The sequence below is a fragment of the Metopolophium dirhodum genome, chromosome 1 (genome assembly GCF_019925205.1).
Source record: "Metopolophium dirhodum isolate CAU chromosome 1, ASM1992520v1, whole genome shotgun sequence".
NCBI classification, from domain to species: Eukaryota; Metazoa; Arthropoda; class Insecta; order Hemiptera; family Aphididae; genus Metopolophium; species Metopolophium dirhodum.
Window position 1 is genome coordinate 92,694,252 of NC_083560.1, and position 22,346 is coordinate 92,716,597.

Consider the following 22,346-nt stretch of genomic DNA (forward strand, 5'->3'; position numbering starts at 1 on the left):
CGGGGTTTTTCTACTGTAAATTATTAAGTGTATCAGTTTTTTGGTATTTTTTACGAATCAAAATCAAAATTTGGAGGAATAGTTTTTAAGTTATTTAACTATGTATACTAACTACTACAGGTAATATAATATGGTCAAGTGCAATGTACATAATCTTCGGTTTGGAAGATATAGGGCTATGGTGAGATGTGGTAAGTTTAAAATGTTAGCAAATAATAGTATAATCAATATCTTAAAATTTATAATTTATAATTTGCGAAAATGGTCCAAGTATTATAAATACTAGATCCAATAATACATGTTATTGCACTTTTTACATAAATTAAATAGGTTAGAATATTGTCGAATAATAATTAATTTAGTCGAATATTGTACTTGGATTAAAAAAGGAAATGGTCGAAATTCACTCCGATTCAAAAAAGGGTTTTTCAACAAAAATGTTCAAAAAATTTACTTACTTTAATCATTTTGAAAACACTTATAACTTCGCCCTAACTAATTGATAAAATGTTTTCATGGGCATACTATAATATATATGATATTACATATTAATTATTATATAACATACGTATGTATATTATAATATATTATTATATTTTAAAGAAATTATTTACAATAAGAAAATGTATTATTTATTAATACCGACCATTACCGTTTTATAAATCAAGTGCAACTTGACTAAAATAAGTGCCATTCAACCTTACCCTATTTTATATTTTTGTAAAACCATTTTTAAGGACTTACTATTATTCTTAGTATCAACATTTTAATAGTTGAAAAGTTGAACTAAGTACATCAAAATTTTTCAAAGGGGGTCTCAATTGAAATACAGAAGTTTGTATCGCCATAGTAGTATAGTACACTTTTTAAGTAGTACAAAAATCTCAAGAATTTGTTAAAATGGTTTCTAAGTATAGGTATGTTTAAAAATTCCAAGATTCAGAATTTTAATTAATTCATTTAATTCATAAATTCATGAAAAAATGGTGGTGAGAATGCTTGGTGAATGTACATAATAATATACTATCTGTCAACACTGGTCGAGGTATTTTTTTCTTTAGTTTTGGTACGAAGCTTTTTTTAATGAGGCCCCCTTGGATATTATTGTACGAACCTGGCCCCAAAAAGTCGTAAATCAGGCACTGCAGTTTATACTTCGCGATGGAAGTTACAGTACTTCCGACGGCGGATCATCGAATCGTGCCCGATTGACCTTAAAATATATACATTTGGATCATGGTCATATCATAATATTTCGGACCGTTAATATGTACGATTTTTTTCCAGTAAATTAGGTCATCAGAAAACCAGTACCTACCTAGTAACTTTTTCACTCCCAATCCTGGCCATTGCATTACTTATTTAGATTTTCGTTGATTTTTATTATCCAGCCCATAATATTTATGAAAACCGGCTTCCGGGATATCATAGATGTGTAAAATCATAACTAAAAATTCTATTAATTTTTAAAATAAATATCTACCATATGCATCTACGTCATGTACTATGCATAATGTTTTATTTAAAATATATTGGTAGGTCCGTAACAATAAATTAACAGCTAACAAATAAAATCTAATTTAATTCTCAATTTTTATCATTTTTCTTAAATACATACTTAAATATAACTTTTTTGTTTTTTATAGACTGAAGGTCGAGGATTATTTTTAGTGTATGGAATGATGGTTTAATATATATAAACTATTCTACTAACTTTGTGTTCTATAGGCTTATGGCCAATAAATTTTAGCACTGTATTTTTTCAACTACCTAATGGTAAAAACTACATTTTTTGTTATACGTTATAAGACGTAAATATTTCATTTTACATTTTTAAACTGAGTTTAGTTAATGCACATTAATAACATTAAACATTAATATTGAAATTGTTGTATACAAATTTAAAAAAAAAATTCTATGTCCAATATGATAAGCAATACGATTTCCTACGTGTTCTTTCCGGCTTGATAAATATTTATACATATAAATTTTAATATTTTAATAGTTTCAAATATAATTCTAGATGACACTATTCCAACAAAAAATTTAAAAAATAAATGTATTTTTGCAAAAAAAAATATACAGTTGAACCAATGACGAATTTAAGGAGAGTAGAGGGGGGATGAGTGGGCTGCAGCCTAGACACCACCAACAATTTGAGCCCCCACAGTTTTGTAGTTATTTAACGATAAATACAGAACAATTAGTTTAATTTAAATGTATACATACTAAAAATGTATAGTATGGAACTTGATTTGTATACATACAAATATATATATATATATATTAAAAATTAAATGTTCATCAAATAATTTATAGGTATTTTTGTATAATACGTATGAAGCGTATGTGTATTATTTTAATATGCGTTCATATCGAAAAAAATAAAAGAAATAATGATCGGTGATCTAGAATCTAAATTAGACAGGTTTTTGCGCCGACTGCGATTTAATTGGTTTTATAATATTTATTATTAAGTAAAATTAAATATGTAGGTAGCTATTTAGAGTAGATACTACGGAATTCTTAAACATTAAGATGATTTTGCATTACTAAACAGTGTGCAAAAAATGTATTGTCCTGTCTATTTAGGAGGCCATGTGGGCCCCCACAATGTATTGCACCCAAATTGGCAAAGGCCATATCGACCTACCTAAGTCCAGTCCGGCCCTGAATTGAAAAGTATAATTAATACTGTAGTAAATAGTAGTAAAAAATCGGTAAAAATATTTAAACATTATTGACATTGAATACTGTCGTGTATTGCAATTAAACTACTGTAACGCGTATTCAAAACCAGTCTATATTTTAAATTGAGAATACTGAACTGTATTATACCTAATAACCAAAGTAATAATTACAGACTTTTGATGTTATACAGTTACAATAGTTACATATTATACCAGTTTGAAATAGTAATGATACAGAAATATAATGTTAGTGTGTAGGCAATTTGATACAATGGACACGATTTAAATATCAAACAAGATATTTACATTTGTATACATTGCACAAAATATGAACAATATGTAAACAATATGTATTTAAGTATCAAATATTACATAATTCAAACATTGGGGACAAAAATTTCATTTTTATTTTCCGTATCGGTGACTACATCTGCGGCGTACCCACTTACTTACCTACTTTGTTATAAAAATCAGAAATTCTATTATTTTCTCATTTCTCATTATTTTTTTTTTTATATCAATAAATTGGTATACATCTTGGCCCTTGGGACAATCCTACAGTCGATGACCCGCATGATTAGTATATCTCCGTGTTTAAATATGGTAATAAATTACACTTAAAAATCCATTTGTATATTGTGTATTTAACAGTACCTATATAGGTATGTGACAGGGAAATTATTCTTGAATCTTTAGTAGGTATTACCTACGTCCAAATCAAAATGTGTAAACTAGTTTTTTCGTTTAAATGTACCGTTACTTTTACGCTCGTCGCTCATATATTATATATACACATAAATATTACGAAATACTGAAACGGTTAAATAAATAAAATTAAGTATTAAAAAACCAGAGAAGTCTCTCTGCTGTATAGTAGCCGTCTCGTCAAGCAGTAGGTCACTGCATAATATTTAATGTACACGAAATACGATTCAGAGCGGAGACGGTCTGTCAGCCTATATTTCTAAATATATTTTATTATATCAAATATTATATTATATTATATTTAGTTTGCTATTGGTAATTTATGTTGAAAAAGTAATACGGTAAATTTAACTAATTTTTGACAAACATCATATAATAATATTTATAATACAATTTCATATATAATTAATAGCTTTTAAATAAATTACTTTAATAGTCAATATAACCGTAGTACGTTGAAGGGTGTGACTGTGTGAGTATAAAATAGGTTTTAGGAATAAACTGCTAAAAATTAATCTAAATGCATTGAAAACTTAATTACCTATATAGGCTATATAGTAAATAATAACATACACAATAGAAAAAAGTTACAAGTTCCTACGATTAATATTTTTTTAACTACAACAAAATAACTAAAATCAATATTTTTGTTTAAATATCCTTTTTTTTAAAAAAAATTTGAACTTGCAATGTCTACAAAAAAAGTTGTGCCTATGTATTATTGATTTTTTTAAATTGCTTTAATAAGTAATAACAAATTATGAAGAACCTTGTAATATATTTTCAAGCTTTTTGAATTTTGACCGATCGAAAATTTTTTTATTAATATTTATACGAAAATAATACAAATATAAACTCAAAAAAGTCAGATTTCGAAAAAAAAAACTGCTTAAGAAGTGTCAAAATATTTTTAAAATAACAGCATATATTTCTATACACGTAAATATAAACTTTTGGTGAAAAATTCTAGTATCTACAGACTACAGTTTTTGAGTTACAACAAAACAATAAAATCGATTTTGTCGAAAACTGCAGGTTTTGCGTATTCCCCTAGTACCTACCTATTAGCAGTGTTGGGAATTATCTAGATAAGATTTTTTGAAATTAATTATCTTTTAAAGTATCTAGATAATTATGTTACAATTTATCTAAAGTTTAGCTTAGATAAAAAATGGGCTTATCTAGATAAATATTATAGTGCCCCTAAAAAATTATAAAACCAATGTTACTAAAATTCTAATATAATATGAATTATTTATAAAGTTAGAAGAATATATTTCTTGTTATTATTGCCAACGACAATATTACGATAATACGAGAACCTGCATGCGGGCATGCACTTTACATCGTTCTCTACTATAAAAAAAATAGCCATAATAAGCATATTAAAATTAATTAGGTATAGGTTTATTTCCCCATTCATTTTAAAAATAAATTTAAATTAACTTCGTAGTACTGTATTTCAAAGGCTCAATTCGTTGTTATAATAAATGTTATGTCATTATACTGATATAAATATAATATTACAAAAATACTAAAAAACAATAAAAATAAGTGTAAAAAATGATATTTATCTAGATATTTATATAGATAAATGTATTGTTGTATTTATCTTTATCTAGATAAATTACACTTATGTTATCTTTATTTTTATCTAGATAATATTTTGTTAAAATTGTCTTATCTTATCTTATCTAGATAATTTATTAGTTATCTATTCCCAACAATGCCTATTAGTTGAAAAAAGTAGGCACGTATCATAGGTACATAACAACTGAGTGAATTGTGTACACTAAACTTTTTTTTATAATTCTAGTAAGCAAAACTTATAAGGAACCTTGTACTACATTTTCAAATATTGGGTATGAATATTAAAATTGTACGATTTTTGAATTACAAAATAATTTTCAATTTTTCACGAAAATTCCAACTCGTAAGACATAACTTATCAAAATATATCATAGTTAGGTAGTAGGTAGAGGTACCTACAATACACATATTATTTGAAATTTAAAATGTATTTAGGTAGTTTTAATTAAAGCTACTGCTTACTAAGAGTTGGACACTTGGACGGAAAACAATGGTGCATTTTTTAACCAACTATATTAATTATTTATTCAAAGTATATTTTGTAGAATAACGATTTTGATTTATTATTTTATTATGTCTAATTTATTTCTAAGATGTACCTACGTATAATCCAAGTATAGAATCATACTTATAAATCATACCTAACTTGTCATCGCATTCAGTGCTCGAAGTGTGGGGGGGGGGGGGATACGGAGGGATGTCATCCCTCTACTTTGTTGTTAAATGAAGAATAGAAGAATGTTATGATGATATCAGGAAATCTGAATTGTAAAGCATCCCTCCACTTATCTTGAGCTATTTCGATCACTGATAGCATTATTATATAGGTAGCTATTTTATTATTATTTGGTTTTGTCAGTGATTGTTATAAAATTTTAAGAGTTAAGGTTAAGGTGTTATAAAATCAAGTCGTCATGTTTTTATATATTCCAATATTTTATTGTAAAATAAAAAAACAATACTTATTTTTAAATTATGTAAATAATTTATATTCATATATATTGCGAACAATTGTACAATACGGATATATTACTCTTATAATAATTGTAATTGCAGCTAGATATGTACTTTATAGTAACAAAATAACTCAATTAGCTTAACTATTTACATGCGAACTCCAGTCTGTCTGAGGTTTATATTTTTATCTCGTGCCTACTTATCTTCATAGCTCTCACTCATTAGTGTATGCAGATTATATACTGAACATCATAATATAACACAACATCTGTTTGTAAATAAAAACGACTAAAATATTTAATAGGAGTGACACAATAATATAGTGTTTATAAATATAATATGTATTATACATGTGAAACTTGTGTTTGTATTTTTTATTTTTTCACACAACCAACGCTGCAGATAATAATTAAAAAAGACCAGACCCGGTTCGTGATAATAATATGTTACAATATATTTATCAGAAAACACTAACACTGTGTTTTTTTTATTTTGAAATGACATTTGTTTTTCATTAAAACGGTTGATATCTATAATTTATTCAAAACTAGTATCGCACGCGTTTCTCGCAATATATTTCACACACCGAACGCGCTAAATAGAACAGAAATGTTCTGCTACATATTGTTATGAAACCGTTGGAGTAATCATCGTTCTATATGTGCCCTCCCGAAATAAAAGAGTTCGCAAATCGTAGACATATCGAAACACCGAAACACGTAATTATAAATATCAAAGCAATATATAGTTTCCACACAATAACTCGTAATATAATCATACCTTATTTATATAGAACCCGTCCGTTTTTGTTGGCCACGTTCGAATAATAATATATTTTAAGAATCGTACAATAATTCTGTTACCATTTGTTTTATTAAAAACTGGCTAATCCTTCACGACGTAACAAATTAGATGCCCATGAATTTACCCCTTCTTAAACTACGTTAAATTTAAACTGCGCAGATTTTTGACACAGTCCTTTGGGTTGTTTTGGCCACATACAAATTACAGGTCTAAAATTATAACCAATCACAATAACTATTTTCTCGCTAAATTTGCTGACGAACATTTTATGAAAATCGGTTGAAAACTGCTGGGGATTTGCACTACGGTCACCCGTTTTATGCCTTTGGTTTTATATAGTAGACATAATTATTAATGATGTTACCGGTGACAAATTAAATAATGCCAGTGGATGTGGATGTGGATTTACACTTTCTTAAACTTTGTTAAATGTAAACTACACACATTTTTGTCACAGTAATTTGGCCATATGAGTTGTTATACGTATAATTTATAGTCTAAAATTATACACAATTATAATAGGTATTTTATTTTTTACAACCATTGGAAATCCTAAACAAAACAAAAAAAAATATTCATTTTTTCGAAGCCAAAAATCCCTGTAGTGAGCAAAATTTAAAAAAAGGCTTCGAGGTGCACATCCTCATAGGATCGCCCATGTACCAAATTTTAGAACCACGAGTGTGATAGACTTGGTTGGGAATCACACACACACACATAAGTAAGTAAATTTTGCCTTTTTAACAATTAATATAGATACTATAATACCATAAAGTAAATTCTGCGATGTCTTGAGAAAGTAATTGCAACGTGAAATGGTGAACTTACTTAGTTAGTAAGTATACTTATAGGTTCCTAGACAAAAATGTTAGCGATACAACTTTTGGTCCTTTACTCCTTTTTGGTATCTACCTGTGGACAGTGGCCTAAATAAAAAACAAAAGATAATTTATATCTTACAACATAACGAATTTATTTTGTGATGATATTATTATACGTCCCTATTATTAATCTATACTATATTTACTCATATTGTGATGTTTTAATTAAATTTTGGTTCCGGTCGTTACCTATACTCTTACATAATTAATTATAGAAATAATTAATAAATATTTTTGAGAAATCTACACCTAACCTCATAATATGTAGATTAATTCATTAATGTAATAATAATCTTATTATCTTAATCAAAATCTTATTAATATTGTGTTGCCTATTGGCTATTTTCCGGTACTACATTTGAAGAACCGATAGAAATATAGCACAATATAAAACATTAACGATTGTCCTTGTGATGTAGGTAATATTAGACCGACATTTTAGGAAAAAAAATAAGTGAACATAATAATGTTATTTTGTATCAGTGCATCAGCCAAATTCAATAGTCAATACAAAGTGGTTGGGCAAAAATCAAAAATCTTTGTAAAAATCTAACCTAATTCCTTGGCCCAATTTCTTTAACAATTTTATTGCAAAATTTAAAGAATGGCTTACGTATATCACCAGGTCTTCAAATGTATGTACATTAATATTAAATATTTACACTATACCTATACACATTAAAAATAATCATTAAATCTATATTCGAAACATGGATGGCCATGAGGGTGCATATATAGGCACTTTATTTTTATTTTTTAGATTAGATTTATTTTATAATTTATGTTTTTAATTTCTTGATTTATGACCAAACTATACGCGTAAATATCTATAGAATCTTTAAACATGCAAAATCACTTAAGAAGATATCACCGCACTGTTTGTTTTCTCTCTCTGGTCTACGTGCACCGCAGAGACCAAAAAATTCATGCCAAAATCATGTTTTTATGTTGTTTAGTAATCTTAGAGTAAAATCATTAATTACGAAAATTATAGAGAATAACATTTATGAGAGTATGACATATCAATTTGTGTAAATATCGTCTCAAAAAAATTGAATACTTATTTAAATTAATACACACTTAATTTTTTTTTTAAAGTCACATTAACAATAAAATATCAACCAATATGACAAATCCTGAAAAATATTAGCCTTTATAACTTGTGTAATAGATGATTTTATTTAAAGATTACACCAAAGTCATAAAAAAAACGCAAATGCATGAAGATCCCTGTTATGACTAATGAGCTGTTGGGATATTATAGCAACTTAAAATTGCAGTATTAATATGCGGTATAATATTAATTATCACCTTAAATATCACTAAATATTTACTAAAAATATGCAAAAATTGGCATTTTAAAACAAAGTTAGGTGGGCATAGGCATAGATAATTTTGTTTAGCCCCCCCCCTCCCATTTTTTTAGTTACTTTTTTAGAATTTATGTTATGTACCAAAAACATAATAGGCAATATAGCCCACTGGATAAATTCATCACGCTACGCCTATGTACAGGTAGGTACAAGGTACTTACAAGTTTTAGGCGCAACACGTTCAACATAACAAGTATAGAAGTATAGTACTAGTAGTGAGTACACTAGTCGAGTAGTCGACTCTAAAATACAACGCTTTCGACACTTGTTCGATGAGCCGTAAATGGGAAAAAAATCAGAAGAAAAGATGAACGGTTTAGACACAACGGTGAAGTTGGTCTATCTTACTTAATCTAGGTATATTTATTTTTAAATTAGACAATAATGAAAACACGTTTATTAAAATGTTATTTTATAAAATATTACCAATTTCGTACAGGATAAAATCCAAAATATCTTTAAAAACCCAAAAATAGCACTAAAATCAAGAAAGTAAAAATATATGAGTTATTCAGTTCTCTAATCCACGATACAAAATTTAAGTTCATTGTGCTGTTTGTTTACTAAGTATTTTATAAGAAATATGCAAATGCTTTAAAATCCCAACCCTGCCTATGAGTATTGAATTAGAAAAAAATAATTGTAGTTAAAACACCCAGGATGGTTGGAAAAATCTAGAGATGGTGAGAAGAGCAAAAGTAACAGTTTGCCCTTATAAAGCCCCCTATAGTTATACTTAAAATTATTTTGTTTTCTAGTTTGTAATTTTTATAACTATACACCAGCCAAACATTTAATTTACAAACAATATAAAATTAATAACTACTAAGACTAAATATGACCATATTAAGTTAACTTAAGATACTGTTCTCCATTAATAATAAAAAATGTATCACCAACCTAATTCGTATTATAGTCTTCGGCATTGAGTCCAGCTTGTCCGTTAACTATGCCATAATAATTTTATGATTTATATCAATAAGATGAAGTGTAAATCGTTGCTAAACTTTATTCGAACGGTCGCGTAGTTGACAACTGTGCATATTCAGATCTTAGAATACCATAAAAAAAAGCCAAGAGAGTGAGTTAAACCTTCTAAACCCTTTGGCTACGACACTGCGTGACGGTAAAATATAGTGATGAAACTTTTGCAATTGAAATATTATATTCAAATGTATTTTTTTTCTGAATTAAAAATAACAGCACAGTTATTGTATAAAAATGAATACACAAATTATTTTGTATTAATTGCATCAGATTAAAACAATAGTTCCTTTAAAATAATGCATTATACACTCAACGCTTGTATGCACGTTTGGATGCATACAGTTACGCCTCATCACTAGTCACTGAATAAAAAATTATAATGGAATACTATTTTATTTTGCACAGCGTTGCCCGTAACAGATGTAAATATTATGTAATGTCCGTGTATTCATTCCTTATTAAACTCCGTAAATGTAAACTGCACAATTTTTTTAAATACAAGTTGTATCCAATAATAATTATTCATAATAATTTTTACGTTTTCTGTAACAAATGGCAACAATATAATATATAAATACAAAAATGAGAGTTTTTCGTAAATAAACTATATTTAACATTTGAGTTCCGAAAAGTATATTATACAATTATTATAATATAATATACAAAATTAATAATTCTAAGAGTTAACTTTAAATTGTATTTTATATATTGTATTAAGCACGCCAATACGCCATGACCTATATATGTATAGGTAATAGCTAATAGATATATTGGTAAATGGTATAAATTATTATTGGTATAATATTATGTTGGTAAGAAAAACATTAATAAACTTTGCGTGACGACTATTTACATCCTTGTTCATTATTGCCACTCAGGCAGAGCCAAGTTATTACTTTGCAATTTTAAGTTCAATTAATTTGATTCGTTTATTGAATTTTTATGAGAAGTTTGTATACCACTAGGCCACTACTAAACCAGTTACTTATTTTTCTTTTTAGTTGGCACCATTTTCATGCGAAAGTATTGTTATTTAATTATTTGCTTCCATCTTAAATGTAATTTTTGCTCGATTATCAATCACCATAAAAATTGTCCAAAAGCGTCTCGGTTAACGTTAAATGTATTATGAGCCTTAAACAAAATTAATTTATGAATCTGTCCATAGAAATCAACCAAAGCATGTGGTTAAGCACGTGAAAACGTGTGTTTTCCGGGCTCTATCTCTCGATTTGTTTTGTTTTGGTTTTTATTACATAAGCAGAATAATACCTGCAAATAGCTCAATATTTTTGGAAGGATTGGAGTCCATCTCTCTAGACCGTAATTTTGACAAACAATAATGGAGTTTGCCCACCTCCTTATACCAGAACAATATTCATCGAAAATGAAAACCTAAAAAAATATTGTATTAAGTATTTTAGTAATATCTTGTAGGTATAGTATTGTATACTTTTAAATCTTTTTAAACGGCATTCTTTTTCTACTATCGGTTTTATAATATTATCTGAATGTATATTATTAATATTATTAAAATGTATCTCTCTTCATGCGTAGACGAGGTAAAGAAAAAAGGTTTTACCTATACCTACTTCATGAGGTCTGGATTTGTAAACTGAAGTCAATTTGCACCAAAGTTGGCCCAAAATATATACATCATGGCATGTGTAATTTACTCGAAAATAAAGATATGTAATTTACATAATCTCAAGTAACAAAAAAAGTGGATAAGTGGATGTCGATCTGCTGTACAGTAGGTTACAAGTGGGTCAATGTAATGGATGGTGTTAAATTTGAATTCAATGATATAATATCATTGTATAAGAAAAACGATTCTGAGCGAAAACGGTCAGTCAGCCTATGATATTACCAAGTATATTTGATGATATTCTGAATAAAGTAAGTTATATATAACCTATTTACGTGGAGCCTTGTTTTAAATTTTCAATCCTTAGCCATAAAAGTTAAACATTTTATACATTTTTAACTACAAAATGATTAATAAATTATAAATTTGATAAATGCTGTCAACATTTGAACTTTAAATGTTTATAAAAAAAAAATGTGCCTAAGTATTTTTAATATTTTTCAACTGCTATTAGAACGATATATCAGGAGCTTTATATTACATTTTCACGCTTTTCTACCCAACAAAAATTTTTTTATTGATATTTATAGAAAAAAAACTAAAAAATACAAAACTGACAATGTCCGTAAACCGCTCAAAAAGAGTCAAAATATTTTCAAAATTGTATGGTGTATAGAAAATGCTAATAGAAACATTCAGTGAAATTTTCAAGTATCTACAGTCATTCGTTTTTAAATAACAATAAAATAAGAAAATTGTTACATAAGAAATCAAGTGAATATCAAATATTGTAAAAAAATAAATTTCAGACGCTCATAAAAATTTAATTTAAGTTTCTTGTAGACATTTTTTTTTTTGATAAAGGTAGAAAAACTTATGAGTAATCTTATATTACATTTTAAAATCTTAGATTTAAAAAGAAAAATTTTTATGAATTCTCAACTCAAAATAATTTGCTAATTTTCGTGATTTTTCCGTATTTTGTCAAAATTTGAACTTTAAATGCTTATAAATAAAAACTGTGACTAAGGATTTTTAATTTTTTTCACCTGCCTTTGAAACAATAACCTAGGAGCCTTCTATTAAATTTTCAAGCTTTTTTACTCAACAGATAAAATTTTATTGATATTTATAGAAAAAAAAACTAAAAAAATTGAAAACTGACAATGTCCGTAAACAGCTCAAAAAGAGTCAAAATATTTTCAAAATTTTATGTTGTATAGGAAATGCTAATATAAACATTCAGTCAAAATTTCATGTCCCTACGGTCATTTGTTTTAAAGTTACACCAAAAACCAAAATCGATTTTCTCGAAAACAGATTTTGCGTAAAAATTCCCGTTTTTCCTTAATTTTTCTTTTGTTTTTCACGTCGCTTTTGAAAACTACTGGGAAATTTTTACTTTTACCTAACCTCCCAAAATACCAACTATATTCACTTTCCTATCAGAAAAGTTACTGTTGAAGAAAATCCAAGCACTTTTACTGTCCTAAAAGGTGATGACAAACACAAAAATAAAAAAAAACACACATCATTGTAAAATCAATACATTCATCGCTTCGCTCAGAATCTAAAATATGAATTGTAAATTTCAGTAATTGCACTAAAATTCAAATCGATTACGGCTTCACAAGAATAGCGATTTTTGATTCAGAACGTATAAAGGAACAATTAGAAATGAAATGGACGGTGAATGTCCTAACCATTCTGTCATATTTACATTTTGACTTTCACACTTATCGTTTTATTCTACATAGAATAAGAAACCTGAACTAAATATTTACTATCTTTACTCACATAATATTTATTTTTTCCTAGCATCATGTTTCTCGAAATAGTTGAAAATATTTCAAAAAACCATAATTTTAACAAAGTAAATGTTTAAATCAAATGTTTTACCCCTCCTTCCCTATAAAATGTTTGAGATCAACGGACGGTCGGTACATTACCCCGTGTGGCTGATCGGTCAGTCTTTTGTCCGGTGTACACACATTTCACGTTTACAGTTTTTGTCAACAGATTATTTCAGATACGGATTTACCTACTTATATGAGATTTTTATTTACCATAGTAGGTATTTAATATTTTTTATATTTCAATTGTGATAATCATTACCGGTAAAAATGTGAGTATTTTGTTTTATATTATTCATAAGATATTTAAGAATTACATGTAATCTGATATTTAGATGTCAAATTATTCATCACCGAGTACTCCTATTTATGAAGGGGATGAGTATAATCGACGTCTGGCCGAAATACCTACCCAGTCTCCAGTTCTCATCAACATGCATGACATTTTCATACATGGTGATATGGTAAGTTTTTGGTTTTAAAAATAAAATATAAAATAAACTGCTTATTATTATTATTATTATTTAGACTAAATCCGGAGAAAGTGGTTACTCGAGTGACCAGAACACGCAAGTGGAAAATCATGACTAGCATAGAGAATTTTCCCCTCTTCAACCCCCTGCAACACGACTATCACAGATGGAGAATTATCTACGTTCTTTGACGGCGGTTCAGCCTTGTTGGAAGAAGCTTCGCCCGATATGTTCCCGCCAACAACACCGAGAGCGTACGTACTGAGGGTGAGAAACGATCTTTATCCGGACTTAGATTCCCAGTCCTCAGTTTCGCCTAGCATGCTAGAACTTCCTCGGGTCAATATTAATGTACCTAATTTAGTGGAGTGATGGAAAATCCGTTTTTTTGCAGACAGGCTGTATGATCGGTGACGAACGTCGGACATATTTCATTTAACATTTGGACGCTGACCAAGTAAGTAAACGTATTTAATTGCTTATTATACCTTCTTAGTCTGGCCTTGTGTCCGTTTTTTTTTTCATGTTATGTTTAACTTGCCTGAGTAAAAGGTTTTATGCTCAAACACTTTTTAATGGTGTTTATGGTGCCGGAATGTATGACTATCGGTACGTGTGCATTTGAATGAATGTAAATTGTATTTCGTAGTGAATTTCAGTTAACCAGATTAAATAGTGCGTTGTTAGTTATTGGTTTTTATAAATATTTTAGAAAATTATTTTATATTTTACATACACATACCTCGTTTAAAAATTAAAATGTCGTAAAAAGTCTACCGAGAGGACACAGATATTTTCTTAGCAAATTTTAATTAATAATAGTTCAGTTCACTGTAAAACTAATAGCACACTATTGAAACTGGCAAACGAAAATTAATTATGTCGCACGTGTGTAAAGGTACGTTTTCCCTGCAGCGTCCAGACGCAGCGTCCAAACGCATTGTTACTAGATACATGCATTTTATATGTGACTGTTTTCCTACTTGCGTTTAACGCAGCGCGTCGGTAAATGTCGTAGTGCGTCCGGACGCACTACTAGTCTGGACTAGTACTTCGTTGAAACGTCTTGCGTCAACACACAAAATGTCCAAAAAATTTGTATTTTCCTCAACTGAGGATGAAATTTTAATTGAATTTGTGCAACAAAACCGGGAAATTTTTGATAGTGCTCACCCTAAGCACAAAGATTTACATCACAAAGAAACTATCTGGAAAACTATTTCAGAAAAAGTCGGTAGAACAGGTATGTACAAAAATAAAATAGTACTAATAACTAATTTTATTAATTTTATAAGTATTAACTAGATCACTAAATGGATATTATTTATTGTAATTACTTATTATAACTTATTATAAGTTATAATGAGTTGTAATAAGTAATGAGTATAGAAATTATATTTTAGCATACTTTTTTAATACACTGTATATCTTCTAATAATAAAAATAAAAAAGTTAACTTTAAAATGATGAAAAAATATTATAAAAAATGGAAGTAATAATTAATTTGTATTATCTTCTTTGTAATTATATTGCATAAATCCGTACGATGATGATTTTAACAATATAATTATAATAATATATATAATAATATTATATAATTATAACAATATTTGTATGCTTTTAAATTATAAAAGTTCAAAAAGTTGAGGTTTTTTTTATAGAGGAAGACTGCAAAAACAGGTGGAGGAATATTAGGGATACATATATGAAACAGAAAAAAAAATTGTCAACTGGGTCAGCTACATCTGAAAAAGTCAATAGAACACTGTCACACTTATCATTCATGGATTCTGTGGAATACGAAAGAAAGTAATGACAATCTGTAAATTGTAATTAATAAATAAAGTTTAACATACTGAAATTAAAATTTAAAAATTGTAGGACTACATCAAACGTGGAAAAGCAACTTGCTGATAATTCTTTTTCCGCCACTGAAGACGGAGGTGATGGTGAAACACTATTTGACATAGAAAATGATGAAGACACGTCATTAGAATCCCCAAAAATATCTACAGATTTACCATCATCATACGGAAAAAAACGGATAAGGTCCAAAGAGGATAAAATTAGCCAAATCTTAGCAAAAAGATCGAAAGAGAGGGATATTATATTGTCTAAGATCCAAGCTCAAAATGAAATTTTAGTCTCCGGTATCAGCAATCAGCAAGAGGATAGTGTGGATCAGTTTTTTAAAAGTATTTCCACGACTGTAAAAAAGCTACCACGACGTGCAATAAATGAAGCAAAAATGCAAATTTTAAGTTTGGTTAGCCAATTAGAGGACAAATATTGCAACATTCAAGAACTACCTCAAGTACATCAATCTCAATACGATTATAATTTTCCACTACAACAGACGTTCATGGCGCCAAGTTCTTCCCCAACTACTTCAACATCATCACACGGATTTATGCAATATAATTACGAAGAAGATAATACAAATTAATACATATTAATTAAAAGTTACTTTCATTTTTTATAATATTTTTTCATCATTTTAAAGTTAACTTTTTTTATTTTTATTATTAGGTATACAGTGTATTAAAAAAGTATGCTATTTTGTTAATATTTTGCTATGAATTTTAATGATTAATAATTTTTAAACTATAAAAGTTCGTATTCAGGTATGTTTTGAAAGATGATCATATTTTTTTTTTAATAAACCAAAAGATTATTATAGAGTATTTGTTCCAATGCTATATTAAGAATTATTTAAACCGATTTCATTAAAATATACATTTTAGCAAATATAATTTTAAGATATTTTAAAATTATTATATTTAACACAGAAAAATCAAAAACCTAAATATTTATAAATAGTAAAGACTTTGTTGACTTCCTACGTCCTCTGTGAATAGTTTTTGTTTTAATAATAATATTATTCACGAGGTACTAAAATATAATTTCTATACTCATATTTTTCATTATTTAGTATTTCCCAAGGAAGCAGTTAAATAATATACAAATAACATATTATGTTACGTATAGATTATAAATATTAAATTTAATTAAAAGTACATTTATAGATTTAAATGGTATAAACAATATTATGAAAGGTACTAAATCAAAAACAAAATAAATATCCTAAAATTGAAAAACATAATAATTAATATTTTAGTTTGTATTATTCATGTTTGCCACGCTACTGCTCCTTCGTTAACGAAGTAATCTTTGAAAATCTCTCTTACTGAAAGTCCTTCTGAACTCAAAAAACCTCTTTCATGTTCCAATGGCAGCATGTTGTTGTCAGGGATAGGTTATTCTGAATCCAATTGATGGTATACTTTTTCATTTTTTTCTAAGTAGGCATCCCGTAACATGTTATGCAAACAACATGCTACAACTATCAAGTCATCGCATGTACTTGGATTGATATTTATTGGTCGATAGAACACTCTAAATATCTGACTCAACAGACCAAACGCATTTTCTGTTACTCGTCTAGCACGACTGAGACGATAATTAAATATAGTTTTTCCACTATCTCTTCTTGCTGATTTTTGTGAAAATGGTCGTAATATATGCAATCTAAATGCTTGATCACCAAGTACTACATGTGGTACTACTGAGTTTGAATTGGGAAGTGCACAATCCTCTGGAAATTTGAAATTACAATTCAAAATTTGCTGTCCCATATTTGATTTTAAAAAAATTCCGCTATCCCCTTCTCTTCCAAACGAGCCGACGTCAGTAGTATATAATAGAGAGTTCTGATGGCGTATCCCCTGATCCACTGATACTTGCTGATCCCCTGATCCTTGCTGATCCACTGATCCTTGCTCGCCCCTCGCCCTCGCCCTCGCCTTCGCCCCTCTCCCTCGCCCTCGTCATCACCGCCGCCCGATCGCGCACGTGCGCGACATATATTTTATTCACCCCCCACCTAACAACCAACACCTCCTCAACCCGCCGCACGACTCGTCACATGGTCAACATATTTTTCATGCTTGCGCACGAGGAAGGTACTCGCACGCACGCGCATGTCGCAACAAGTGATGAATCTTTTTTTCATTAAATATTGAAAAAAACATTTCGAACCCACGACCCCCGAACTATAGCATTCTTAACGTATATAGGCGAATGAAATACACAAAGTTATATTCCGCTGACCAAGACATGTTATCAATAACGTATCATATTATACCATATTATTGTACTCGTCTCAGGTCAAATCATATGTATTATAATTATGAATATTTTACATGATGTGGGATGAAATTAACGGAATTACGGTATATCCTCCAAACTGAATTATACCTTCAACACCCCACCTGATAAATTGGATCATTCTCACTTATATGAGATCATTATACCACCCCAAAATAATTTATTCATACCACTAAAATCATTATTAATTTAAATCACATCGTATTCATCTGTCACGACATCAGCATCTATATTTTAATTAATCTTATCTCTGTTTTAATACTTCGCAAATAAGCACAAACAGTTCTATTCTTTGTTTTAATTAATTCAAAGAGTCTTTAACTACATAATGGATCCCCAATCATGTAAGAATATTTTATATTATATTATGATACATTTTTTTATTCAGTCAATGAAATATTACATATCGTTTTAAAAAAATCGTTGGGAGAGAAATTAGAAGCAATATGTGGTGTAAATTGCGCTATATCGGACATGTGCAAGCAATGTAGGATAAAAAGGGGTAACTTCTGTAAAAATTATCATTTAGTTAATAGTTCAAAGTGGTTTGAAATTATAAGTCGTAAATTTGGTAAATGTGAAATAGTATGGTTAGTAGATGATATTGCAACATATTCAGCGTTTGATTTTGAAGTGTTATTACGCGAGTTGTATGAGAAAGTGTACAGGATTATTTGCGATAGTGGACATGATTTCTGGAAGAGGAAAATTACTAGAAAAAGCATAACACACAACAAGCCGACTGTCAGCAACAATTATTGGAATAATTTAATTTATAAGATATTAGAATTAAAATGTGAAGAAAATAATATTAATATTACAATAAATAAGTATGATTTACCTATAGAAACAAATAAAATTGTCTACAAAAATGTATTTTTAGATTCCTTAGATATACATTACGATTGTAACAAATTAGCTATTCAGGAAAATCATCGCAATATCAAATTCGGGTCAAGTAAAGATGAAATTTGGGAGTGGTAGAATCTACTTTTTGAAGAGCAGCCGTTGGAAATGGAGAAGAGTTGAACCGTCACGGCTGGATACATATGAAGAGCTTAACCGTTATATAGATACGTATGAATGTTGTACCCATGTTAAAAAAAATGTTAAAAAAATTGTTTGTAATATTGTTTAAAATATAATCTTTTAACATTTTTACACGTACACTCTTATTATTATAAATCCCTATTAATATTTATATAATATATCGTTAGATGGTAAAAACGCTATATAGTAATTTCTTAGTGCCATATGTTCACATTTCTTGGTATGTTAGTAACTATTTTTGTACGGCTTCATCGAGTGAAGTGTATTTCGGTTAATCGTCCTTTGTTTCCATCACGTACTCTAGACGCCGCTAGATGGTATACATCACCTATTGTTAACCCAGCGACCTATTCCGACCCGTCTTTCGATGGGTTGTTGTTGACAATGCACAGGACAATTCCTGGAAATTGTAATGATAAACGATGGTTCCTAAAATAATTGGTAATAACTAGTGATGTACACATTTATCATAGTAAATACCCGATTAATATTTTGGTAACCCACGGCTTGAAATGCTACTCCTACCACAAATGCTCAGATTTCCGGACACTCGCTCCGTTGTCCGCCAAGACATAATCAGTCTGTTCCAGACACCCATACCTTTACGTTTACTCTGCCTTTGCTCTCTCCGTGTTTTCACAGTCCTAACAATTCGCTTTACGCACTCTGTTTAATTTTTCTAAGTGTTTAATTTTTACAAGTGTTTTTCACCTCGTTTTAAATATGTTTAACTGCGATCAGTGTCCGTCAGTTTTCAATGCAAAACGTAATTTGACAGCACACCAAAAGAAGCATACGGGTGTACGTTTTCCGTGCACTGTATGCCCATCAACATTCGCTTACAAAACCGGACTCAACAAACATATGAAAAATGGTCATGGTATGTATTAATAATATAAAGTTTTTTTTATACAATATTAATTTTATATTTTTTTCCCAGCCACTAGATTATATTGACGGCCCAACCGAGATTTCTAATCAACAATCGGTCGACGTAAACGATGGACCAGATTTCTACAATCTATTTTATTCACCGCCGGCTTACATCGAACATGCAGTGCCAACACAAAAACGATCTCCTTCAACATTCGCTGAACACCCAAAACCAGTACGCAATGTTAAACCGCGTCTATTTTAATATGTGTAAAATAATTTATGTGAAATAAAAACAAGCGTGATATATAAAAAAAGTATTTTCATTTATTAATATTAAGGTTTACAATAAATATTAAGATTTACAATAAAATATTAAGGTTTACAAAAAGTATTTACAATAAATATTTACAAGGTTCTTACTTCGCCATTAAATGGATTATAAGTAATAATTTGGTCATGTAATATTAAACAATATGCGGAAGTGGAAGCTGGAAACGCCTCATCAGCTTCTAGTTCAATTCTGAGGTCAACAGTTGACATTTTCACGTTGTTGTTCTGTTGGCTCATGTCAACAACTATGATTGGAGAGTGATTTTTGAATTCTGATCGGTTCATTAGAGGTGTTACATCGTCGTGACCGTAGTAAGATTTTTGGAACTCTGCATACGCGCGGTATAATGTCGCCATCTTATTCTTGTTAAAGTCACTTTGAAAATCTTCATATGGAAATACTTCGGAGTTTAAATAGACTTTCAAGTTTTTAATTTTACAATGATCGAAGTATGACATTGCTTTACTTGTGCTATTTTTCCTATCAGTTTGAAATCCGATTATAACATATCGAGGTTTTTCCAACTTGTTGGATGTCTTTACTTTCCACGAATGTGAAGTGTTTTGAGGTAAAAATGGGTATTCACACAGTTCCCACGACCTGAACGTACATGTCAGGGGTTTTTGACTGTTGACTACTTTCAACAGTCGAATTTTTTCTCTATCGCTAACTCTCACTATAGGCATCCGCCACAATATTTTTGTTATGTTTATTTTAGCGTCTTTTAGTTTAGGAGCGTCTACGACAGCTTCATTATTTTTATACTGTTTGATGGCATTCATATCAATCGAAGCTCTATTTAATATGAGTTGCTGGCTACAGTTTATTAAAATGCGTTTATAATCTTCACAAAAACCAAACAAATGTTTAAGATTAATACATCCGTTAAAATTACCACTATCAATAAAATCTTTATTAACATTTTTAAAATCACTATCCCAGGCAGCGTTTTGGTGTGAGGAAATATTTGTTTTATTGTACGAACAATATCCTTTTAATGTGGTCGATATACCCGGATTGACGAGTTTCTGAATTTGATTTCCGTTTATTTCATATTTCATTTCGGAGAAAAGAAATGCCAGTCCGTTGTTTATAAATCTAATCTCGTCAGTTATTTCTGAAGGTTTGGTTATTGTTCCCTCGATGTAAATATAAATCTCGCACGGTAGTGTATAAGACTCTGTGTTATGTAAAGCAATACGCACCTCATCATTATTAGAAAGAGCCGATGTTGAATACGGTAAAAAAGAATGATAGTCGATTTGAGTTATTTTACAATCATCGATGTATCCAGCCGTCACGTCTAAATATGTGTCGTCCATATTAAATGACGTTAATCGAGCGTAGAAAAACCAAATTGTCGGGTGTTAGACTATGTCTAGTCTGTTTTCGTCTCGAATATTTTTTCTTCTTCGGAGTTGTTACCTTGTTAGTGTTTTTAACACGACTAACGGGGTTTTCATATACAGGTCTATTTATATTGTAAAATTGAAGCCCCATCACGAGTCTTGAATTAATAATCGTATTGATAGCGGTTCGCCCCGTAGATCGATCAACTCGTCGTCCTGATTTTTTAAAATTATACTTGCGTGTGTTATAGATGTAGAATTAATGGAGTAAAAAACCAAATGTGTTGGTACCTCTATTATTTTATAGCCTGGAGGTACATTCGGATAAAACTCGTGTATTGTATGGCACTGCTTACCGTTGACGAATGAACCCATAACTAGGTTTGAATCGATATATATACAGTTTGTTTTGGTAATATTGACCAACGTATCTGATTCGTGATTGACATTAGCTGCATATTTACGATTTTTAAAACCCAACAACTGTCCTATACTATTAGACATGCGAAAATCTACAGTTTCGCTACAAAACATTGTACATTTTAATGTATTATTATCTGCTCTCAACTCGAATAAAGTATCAGAATTATGTAATACACGTTTTATAGCCGCTTCAATTTCATTCAACTCATAAGAGCCGGTAGGTATTTCATAGCTATCGCTATTCGTATT

At 29.3% G+C, this 22,346-nt stretch overlaps 3 protein-coding genes and 1 pseudogene across 3 annotated transcripts; 2 read left to right on the forward strand and 2 right to left on the reverse strand.

Annotated features, from left to right (window-relative positions):
• Positions 1-13,763: 13,763 nt before the first annotated feature.
• LOC132945728 (uncharacterized) lies at positions 13,764-14,273 on the forward strand (annotated as a pseudogene).
• A 711-nt stretch (positions 14,274-14,984) lies between these two features.
• On the forward strand, positions 14,985-16,347 carry LOC132945737 (uncharacterized). Its single transcript, XM_061015493.1, has 3 exons — positions 14,985-15,144; positions 15,563-15,710; positions 15,783-16,347. Exons 1-3 carry the CDS (start codon positions 14,985-14,987, stop codon positions 16,345-16,347), a joined length of 873 nt encoding a protein of 290 aa, XP_060871476.1.
• An 811-nt stretch (positions 16,348-17,158) lies between these two features.
• Positions 17,159-17,536, reverse strand: LOC132945746 (uncharacterized). The gene has a single exon (XM_061015504.1). It carries the CDS (start codon positions 17,534-17,536, stop codon positions 17,159-17,161), a length of 378 nt encoding a protein of 125 aa, XP_060871487.1.
• A 2,623-nt stretch (positions 17,537-20,159) lies between these two features.
• Positions 20,160-21,647, reverse strand: LOC132945753 (uncharacterized). Its single transcript, XM_061015513.1, has 2 exons — positions 20,491-21,647; positions 20,160-20,247 (listed from the first exon to the last, which is right to left on the reverse strand). The coding sequence occupies exons 1-2, from the start codon at positions 21,645-21,647 to the stop codon at positions 20,160-20,162; spliced, it is 1,245 nt and encodes a 414-aa protein (XP_060871496.1).
• Between the last annotated feature and the right edge of the window lie 699 nt (positions 21,648-22,346).